The 9,724-nt window shown below is 40.1% G+C and overlaps 1 protein-coding gene across 8 annotated transcripts in view; it reads right to left on the reverse strand.

Annotated features, from left to right (window-relative positions):
- SCUBE1 (signal peptide, CUB domain and EGF like domain containing 1) overlaps positions 1 to 8,569 on the reverse strand; it is a 294,385-nt gene extending 285,816 nt beyond the window's left edge. For 4 of the 8 annotated variants that reach the window (XM_006127719.5, XM_006127718.5, XM_075899450.2 and 1 more), the window contains exons 1-2: positions 8,383 to 8,546; positions 5,384 to 5,506 (exon numbers count right to left, since the gene is read on the reverse strand). In XM_006127719.5, the coding sequence (XP_006127781.3) occupies positions 5,384 to 5,506; positions 8,383 to 8,470 (211 nt within the window). In that variant the 5' untranslated portion in view covers positions 8,471 to 8,546. Of the gene's footprint in view, positions 1 to 5,383; positions 5,507 to 8,382 lie in introns of all 8 variants that reach the window. The other 4 variants (XM_006127715.5, XM_006127713.5, XM_014575791.4 and 1 more) reach the window with 2 other exon arrangements.
- Between the last annotated feature and the right edge of the window lie 1,155 nt (positions 8,570 to 9,724).

Here is a 9,724-nt window from a genome sequence, read left to right on the forward strand (position 1 = left end):
AAAACTTAGAGTAGAGCTTTTCAGCCTATGAGAAAGCTTGAGTGAAGTTCCTCTCAGGAAGACTCATCTTCCTAATATAACCTAATGTATGATGTAGAGGACAAGATCCTGCACAGAAGATGAAACCCAAAAGAAGAGTAGGTAGAACTGAAGCACTTTACTAATATGATTTTGCAACTGTGAAGGTAGCTGGAATATCAACATGAAGGCTTGAGTGCAAAAGATAAAGATAAGCTATAGGATCAAGGCATTCAATGGGCTATCAGATAAAGACTCAGCTTCTAGGAAATTATCTTGAAATATTGATTATAATTGCCACAGAGCTGAACTCCCAGGCACTGACATTATAAAGACAAATATCTTCCCATTACCATTTGGAACTGTATGCTAGCAAGTATGGCACCTTCATCTAGAGATACTAGGTCTAGAGGACTCTTGCAACCAATGACATCTTTCATGGCATATGGTATTTTTTTCTGCCCAGGGGAAACATCAATAATATCCAAAATGGATACTAGCACCTCTAATGAAGGAACTGATACTTTTATGGGATTGATTAGGACAAGAAGCAATGGGCTTAAATTGCAGCAAGGGAGGCTTGAACGTTAGGAAAAACTTCCTCTCAGGGTGGTTAAACACTGGAATAAATTGCCTAGGGAAGTTGTGGACTCTCCATCATTGTAGATATTTAAGAGCAGGTTAAACAAACATTTATCGGGGATGATTTAGAATGATGGTGCTTGGTCCTGCCGTGAGGGCAGGGGACTGGACTTGATGACCTCCGGAGGTCACTTCCACTTCTAGTATTCTATGATTCTATTATTGGAGCTTTTTAGTTGCTCCATACAGTTAAACACACACAAAGGACGTATGTTTCATGCCATTTTAAAATGTTGAAAATGATATTCCTATAAAGAAGTGGAATTGGCTTCAGACCAAAGAAGAATGAGGCCATAGTTCTGGTACTTGTGGTTAACATATGCTTTAATATTTAGATCCTGGAAGCATGTTTTCAACACCATTAAACTGGGTAGTTAATTTAAAGAGGATGCAGAGTTGCAGGCTGGAGCAGTGCAAAGGAACTGCTTCTTGTGGCTTCTATCTTCCCAGCTGCATGGGTGGGAGCAGAAAATGTTGAACTGGGAAGAAGAAAAGAGGATGACACACACTGAGGGACTGGGGAATCTGTCCCCTTTATTAGGAAAACTTGGACAGCAAGAGAAGCCCAATCCAGCTGAGACTCGGGGAAAAAAATCAACATTTAGAGGAGCTCGATACAGACAAGAGAGCTCTACCCAGAGAAAATTAAGGAGCAGCAGGAAAAGTTACTGTTTCAGTCTAATTGCTAAAAGGTCATTTCAGGTTCTCAAGAGACTCTTCCTGCACTGTAAATTTCTCCTAACCCTCTTGTTTGTAGAGTAGCAACATATGCAGAGACTCCAGCAAGGCTCCACTTTTTCTACTGCAGACGAGGTAAATATTAGCATTAATATCCCACCTTTTTATTCATGTCCAGATATATGAGTTTGCATTTTTGTGTAGGCAATGTGGGTGTCTGTCTGATTTTATAAAATTTTATAAATCACAATTCGAGTATGGTTTTCAATCCCTAACCCCAAAAATATAATTTCCATTGACTGAAAAAAAAATCAAAGGCAGGTCCTGGTAAAAAAATGCTATCATATACAGTGGAACCCATTTAGAGTATACTAACAATTTTAGTGAACTCTGTTTATGGTTAAACAGAGCAGAAATCTTGAGTTCATTATAACACGCGAGCTGCAGTTGTGGTTATGAGAACTCCACCTTATTTTGTAAACTCTGGTTTAATGGAGAAAGTAACTGCACTAACAGAATTGCCCTCAGTTGTATTTTTTAAAAAAAAGTTAAGCCACAAACATCATGATTCTCCCTGGCATTTGTAATGGACATTTTGAGAGACAGAACGTTATCTTTCAAAATGACATCTTGTTTTCATAGGTAATACATTTCAATAGATTGAAAGTCATTTGGAAGAGCTCTGTTATAGAGTCAGAATAATTGATTGTTCCAGTTCTGACTGTAACATTGTGGACATTATTATATGATTATTATTATTCATATTTTGCTGGGAGATATATCTTTGTTATCACAGGCATAACTGCATACATCTTACAAAATACCTTTCAAGAGTTTGGCTACTGGCAGTATGTGTCTTGTAGCAATGTATTACTGACAATGAATGCTGTTGTTCTATATTTCCTCGGTAGTTTTTGTAAGATTGACCTCAAGATGCAATGTTAATTTACTCTTGTTGAATAGCAGACAGGGGTGTAGAATTTAGCACTGCCAGTGTCTTGCTATCTGATCTTACCTGAACTGTCTACCTATCCTAAGTGTACTCATCTATAAAAAAGAGTATAATAATGTTCACTCACCTTATCGAGGACTTTTTGTTAATTAATGATTATGAAGTGATTTGGGCTCATCAAAAAAAAAGGCATTATATGTAAGTATTATAAAATAAACCTCTGGGCATGTTAAGAGTTGGTAAGTTTGAGAAAGGGAAACTTTTTAAATATCTCAAATTGTCCTCTTACCCCAAACACAATTTTCTATCAGACAAGAACTTAAGATGGATATAAAACTGCTGCAATGTTCTTATAGTAACAATCAATATAATATTAACAGAAGCAAAGGTTATATATCATATGCCGTGCATAATCCTGGTATTATAAGTTTAGGGAGTTTACATTAATTTACCTGAATTAACCAATAACTTAACATCCATGCAGAACATGTCCAAGTTTGCCTTGCCTACTTTACTTATCAACTTTGACAGATGCTAAATACCATCAAATACTAGAGTATAAAATTACCTATATAAATTCCATTTTGTACACAATTCTGCAAGGACATTTATACTTACCACTTACAAAGCTGTCTTTTTTAAATGAGCCACGGTAAGTCAGGCAAAGAAAAATATATGCATTAAATAAATATGGATATCAGCCAGGTCAACCATTAAACAGAGAACAAAATTTAAAATATGAGTAGCTAATGCTTAGGAAATGTTTGATGTGGAAAGCCATTACAAGCAACGAGGATCAATGCTAAGGATATTGCATCTTCTGTAGCAATATCATTAAGTAGGTCCTCTCTAAGTGTAGAAGACACAAGTAGGGGAGGAAAATGGTGCTGGATAAATATTCTCTTGATCTGTTTGCAAGGGGAAAAACTGGCTTCCAACAAACTGGAGTTCACAGACACTACAGCACTAAGAGATAGAAATAAATTCCTATTGTCTGTCAATTTAAGCCAAAAACATAAAAAAAATGACAGCCAGAAAAACGCTTTATGAGGACACTTGAACAAACATTTTGAATGTCTATGGAGAATAATATGAGGTTTCAAATTTTTGTGCACTTCAGCAAAGTCATTTTTAGGTCTTTAATCTTTTTAATGGACTGTACTAAATATTTTTAAAAAGTTGCAGTCTGCACTAGAAAAACACATATGTGGAAAGGAATTTATATAACTGCTAAGAAACTACAAGTGAAAAATAAAAGAAACCCCCTTATCCTACAGTGACTAGAATACCCATTCTTGCCAACAAAAGAGTGAGCTCTCTGGTGAAGTGCAAAAGACAAGATGGAATGTATACAATATGAAATATTAATTTCTATAATGCCTATCAAAATACTCAAGAAATTTAGGATGGATTGATTTCAAGACTAAATAAAGCCACCATTAAAGTCACTGTAAATAAAATAAACTCCATGTCTTGCCAAATGCCCCCTTGAAAAAAAAAAGGGGGGCTTTAAAATGGGCTAATTCCATAGTTTTGCACAGGACAAGTAAGGAAGGTGTTCCACAGACCCAGAGATACAGTCACTTTACATACACATCACTGTAAGAGCCCTAGCCACCCCTACCCCAAAGGTATTTTACTCAATTACCGTTCTTGTCCTATAGAAATAAGTGGCAGAATTGCCACTGACTTCAATAGGTGCTGGATCGGGCTCCTGTTGAGGTTCCAGAAACTCAGGAACATTTATAGTTTCTTGATAACACAAATATAGGTAGAGCTAGACAACTAGATTTCCTAACCAAACTTTGTAAATTATATAATTCAAAGGGAGAGAGAGAGAATTTGTCATGTACACAAGAACAAACGAGCACTCAATGAGAAGTAACAAATTCAAAGCTAACAAGAAGAAATATTTTTGTCACATGATATACAAAGTAGATGTGAAAAATCCATTATCATAAGATATTCTTGACCCCAAAAGCTTATCAGCATTAAATGAAAAAAGCCATGGGTAACAAGAGCACAGAGAAGGATCATAGTGAATATGTTTTTTAAAAAAAGAACCTTAAAAAAATATATAAACCTGCACTCTTCACAGTTTACACCAATGTGTAATATTAGGGATTAAGAGGAAACCTTTGTAGGGAGAAATGGGTTAGCCCAAAACTGCCTATAGTTTTTCCTATATTAAACATCTGGTACTGGTGACGGATGGCAATGGGAAACTGGAGTATATGGGCCAAAGTTTCAGTAGAGCATCTTATAGTACTACCTGTCTTTAACTGTGGGGAATTTTGAAAAGAAATAACAATTAGGTCAGAAAGGCTATGTCTACACCGCGGAGCTATTTCAGAATCTCTCCGGGATCCTAAAATAGCTGTTCCACGTCTTAAGAGCAAGCCTGTTATATCAAAATATAATGGGCTCACTATTCTGACATCCCTGTAGACCTCCGTGCATGAGGGTTAAGGGACATTTCAGAATAGCGTTTATTTCAAAATAAAATTGTTTCAAAATTACCTCGAAATAAGTTATTCAATTTGCACTACTCAAATTGTGTAGTTTATTTCAAGGTAAGGGTGCTATGTAGATGTACCCAAACTACCCCTCCCATTACTTATTTATGGGACATGAGAATTAGAAAGGAAGGCCTAGCAATCTAGCACCTCCACACACAACAGAGTAACCACACACTGCAGTTCAAAGTCACAGCTTAGTACCAAGCAAAACTGTTAGGAGTTTTCCCAAGCTCAGATTCCTCTCCACTAGGGTTATGATCATGTGATTTGAATAGGATCTTTTAAAAACACTGAAAACTAAACACCTATGTGCACTTTGTGGAACATTTTTGTTTAAAACCAGACTGTCTTTGACACAAGACAACTCTGCTTGTTTTTATTTTTAAAGCAGACTATGATGTTGACGCAGAACAATTAGCAGAAGCAGCAGGGGATGCTTGCCAATAAACACCAAGATTTGAGGTTAAGCAGCTGTAAATCTGCATTAATCGTTTGTGGAATTCAGCTATTTACAGAAGCTTTTGCAGAGCAAACAAATAAGAAAGGAGGGGGAAGAGAGAGGAGCTGTTCTTACCTTCACATTGTTTCCCTTCTCCTTTATAACCAGGTTTACAGATGCATTTGTAGGATTTAGGTGTATTTTGACATATTGCATCAATGTGGCAATCATCTGTCCCTTCTGCACATTCATCAGCATCTGTAATCACAAAATGAACATATAATAAGAGGTTTCAATAGTGAGAGATCAGAAACCCTTAACATAGAGACCCCAACTGAAGAGATTCAAAAGCAGTGAGCTAAACAGCCTAACTATGAAGAGAGGGGTTTGTTGTATTTGATTCTGGGTTTTTCTTAGTTGTTCAAAAGTAGCCCAAGTTTTAATTCTCTAATGCTATTTTAGTCCACCCCCAAATTTAAAGGCTCAAAAATCCTTCACGTGCATTAGGAATCAAATAATTTGCATGTGTTAGTTTTGTATCTACACTGTCAGGAGCATAGAGCTACACAGAAAAAAAATGTATATACTAATTTTAACCAACTCTATTCATCTGTTTAATCAAAGTAAGAAACTATTTAAGTGGACCATAAAAGGGAAAGGAAATTTGGATGTTGACAGAAAACAGATCTTTTTAATTTAGAAACAGATACCAGTTTAAACTAACTAACTATCTGAGCAGGCAATAAGAAAAAAATTTGAACAGTCAAACTACATTAATCCTTTTTCTTATTAGGAGCCAAAAAGTAAAACACAACAACAAACAAACCATGAATGGGAGTGCATAGGAAAGTCCATAAATCTGTGAGAAGAGTAACCTGGAATAGCAACGTACACATACCCAAAACTCATTTAAAAGAAAATGCATGTCCAATCTCTGAACATTTTTCTTTCAGAGTCTTTAATCATGTGTAAACTTTTAAAACAAGGATATAAGATTGCTTTAAAAAAAGTAACTCCCCCGCCCCAAGACACTCCAATGATGAGCACTGGTTTTCTCCTTATTCTCCTTAGATTGGGAGGGGGCGGGGGGAAGGGAGCAGAGGGATAGAATGGATTGAGAAGAGGGTGATGTTAGTGAAGAGAGCACATAAAGACAAGCCTAACCCTTGCATTGATGTTCTGTGGGTGTACATGGGAAATTTTAAAACCCAGTGCAAACTACACACCCTTCCTATCTCTATCTACTGTAATTTAATGCATGAAGTGACTATCAGAGGCAGTGAAGCTGGGGGGGGGGGGGGAGGGGGGGAGAGGGGGACGGGGCGGAGAACGGGAAGAAACTGACCCGTCGGAAGAATGTCAGTTTCTGAGACGGGCCCTCCAAAGCCTCAGCACTAAAGGAAGAAAGTGGCCATGGGTTATTGATTGCTGTCTTAATGTCAATAAGAAAAATCCCCCTTAGTGGGAGTACACTTTAAATGGATTTCCTCACAATTTAATGCAGTAGGCACATCTGGCTCTTCCTACCTAGACACACCACCACAGAGCTCTTGGATCAGGAGTGGTATTTTATTATTTGAGTAACAACCCAGTAGGATAAAGTGAAGCTTGGATTTATGCTTATAAAGTAACGGGAGCAGCGGATTGGGGGGGGGGGGGGGGAGCAGAGGCAAGAAGGAATCCAGTGACATCCATGTGCAGTTTGTTTCATGCCAATTAGATTAACAGATCCTCAGAAAAGGTGCAGTAAAGTGAAAACAGTGGCATTGTTAGCTTGAAATCCTAACGCTAATTGTTTCAGAAATGCTCACTCAGCCATCTCCAGTGATGAAACAAGGATCCTTCAAAGTCACCGGGGACAGGAGGGGCTATTTGGAGGGAGGCGAATAATCAGATATTGTGGCAATGCACACATCCGAGAACTTTGCAAAGAGGGGGAATAAAGGACAGAGCTGCTTTCAGGGCGCACCTTCGCTTTCCTTTAAGAATCTGAACAAGCAAACAAGGACTCTTGATTATTTTTAAAAGGAGTAGTAAAAAAAAAAGTTTTTCCCCCTCTCGAACGCGGCGTGTTGTGCCTCCTTGAGAAACGCAGGGCTGCTGCAGTCGGATTCCTTCTTTCTTTTCCTTTCGTTTATTTTAGCTGCTGAGCCAGTTCAGATCTAGCTGTGATTTACGTGAATTCGCTTAGGGAGGTAGGGGGGCTGAGGGTGTTCCTCAGATCAGACACAGATTCAGTCAAGCATAAAAAGAAGGGAAGGGTGGGCTTTTTAAAAATGCCTTGCTTCATATTTTTGACTCATTAAACTGGCACCCATTTCCCGTCAAGATCAGCAAAAGTGACAGCTGGGCTCTTTATAATGCCGTCAAAAATTCAAACTGCATTGAGCCAAGGGGGACATTTCGCAGCAACCAGAGGATGCCTGGGAGTCAGGCGTGAATGCCAATGAGTCAAATGAAAAGGGCAAAACCAAATATGAGCTTTCCCCCAGCTACAAAGTTCACGCCGTCTTTCTTGGGTTACAACAATTTCTACCCTGGCATGGTACTTTTTGCATAATCAACCTTCTTACATTTTGGAAGAAGTGATTTAAAAAAATTCCATCTCAAGTTTTTTTTTAAAAAAAAAAATCAAACTTCAACAACAAATCAGATAACCCTCCCATTGGGTTACAGCGTTTCTATGCAGAGATTTTACAGCTTAGCAAAGTTCATATTTTAGAAGAGGGGGCGTTATTTAAAAGGTACAAGACAAGTGGAGGGTACTATCAGGTCTTTGGGTTAGTTAATGGGAAGACACGGAAAGTTTTTAAATATACAGTATCTAACCTTGCTCAGAATACAGATTCACTTGCAACAGTTATCTGTTTCACAAGCACCTAAAAAAACCCTTCCAAAATGTCTCTTTAAATATAAGAGCATCATTAACCACAGAAGACGATTCCTCCTCAAAGCAACTTTTCAAGCCCTTCACTATATTAGCAGGAAAAAAATCAAAATCGGTCTCATTCCTCCCTTCCTCCCCATACCTTTATAGCAATAGGAGGGGAGGGGGAAGAAATGCAATCCCTTCATCCTCAGTTGCCTTCCACAGCCCGAGCCTAAAAAACGAGCAGGCGAAAGATCTCGCTTACCTGGGACCCCGTTGCCTCCCGCAAACCTGCCAGTAGATAAGAGCGCGAAGACCAAACAGAAGTGCCCCGAAAAGCAAACAGTCCCCATGATAATGCTATGACTCAATGCCGCTAGTGTGTGCCTTTGATAAGAGACGCGCTCGGGACTGGCAGAGGGGAGCCAGCGAAACTGACGCGCTGACAGCATCCCGCTGATTCGCAGAGGGACCCGCAGGGTGGGCGGGACAGACAGACAGGACTTGCCAATCCCTCCTCTGGCCCTGGAGAGAGGGGAGGGGACAGTGGGGAAGGCAGAGGGAGGGAGTTGAACGCTTCCCAGCGCCTTTTGGGAGAGATTTGTCTTCCTTTGCTCCCCTACTCCCTCAACCCTGCCCTGTCCCCCCCCCCCCGTACTTGGTACCTCGCATTCCTCCCCGCAGGTAACTCACACAGGATGAGGCTGGCTCTGGGTGTGTGGCTGCTTCCATTGCCACGAGTCGTTTTTCAGCACTAAACACCCGGCACACGCGGTGGCAAGGTTCTAAATCTGCCAGGGTCAATTTGGCCCCTTTACACTTATAGTTAGTGTGTGTGTGTGTGTGTGTGTGTGCGGGAGAGGGGGGAGATTTTCGTGGTGCAATAACATTCCACTCTCTTCTCCTGCCCCCAGCCCTTTTCTACTGTAGAAAGCTTCCCACATCACATCTGCTAAGAGTCCTGCTTAGGTCTCAAGTCCTTAAGGAGTCTTCACTGTTCTTGTTCTTCCCTGCCCTCTCTGAGGGGTTCAGTGGCTGCCTGCCTTGCAAAGAAATGGCTCCTCTCAAAGTAAAGGCAGGAGGCTTTGAAGACAGACAGTCCAGCAAACCCAACAGCAGATCTCCTTGACAACCAATAAGAGGGATTTCTCCCCCCCCCCCCCTTCCGGGGCTCAGACGAAAAGAAAACTTTTTTTTGTCCCCTTTGCCTTCCCCAGCCTCATCGTGTTGTCTTTTCCACTGCCTCGGGTCATTACCAGCCACTACATTTCCATGGCATTTTAACAGAATTCTAGGGCTTTAGTACAACAAGACAGAATAGCGAGGAAATTGATCTCAACTTGTTTAATCATCCCAACGCAACGGCTAGAATTTTCTTACCACTGTTGTTGTACAAACTAAGTGTCACACACCAGTGATTCAGAAGCGATCGTTTCACGCAGAGGGAAACTGTCACTTGTCTATTAAGGCAGGTAACACCCGCTCTCAAATCCTCTCATGGTTGCAGACGCCGTTTGCGTGTTATATTCTACACTCCGGACGATTTCCATACAGTAGAAAACATTCGCCTTCCTCCAGTCTCTTCCCCCGGTCGCCCGCCCTCCCCC

This window comes from Pelodiscus sinensis, chromosome 1, assembly GCF_052426305.1.
Source record: "Pelodiscus sinensis isolate ZL-2025 chromosome 1, ASM5242630v1, whole genome shotgun sequence".
Lineage (NCBI taxonomy): Eukaryota > Metazoa > Chordata > Testudines > Trionychidae > Pelodiscus > Pelodiscus sinensis.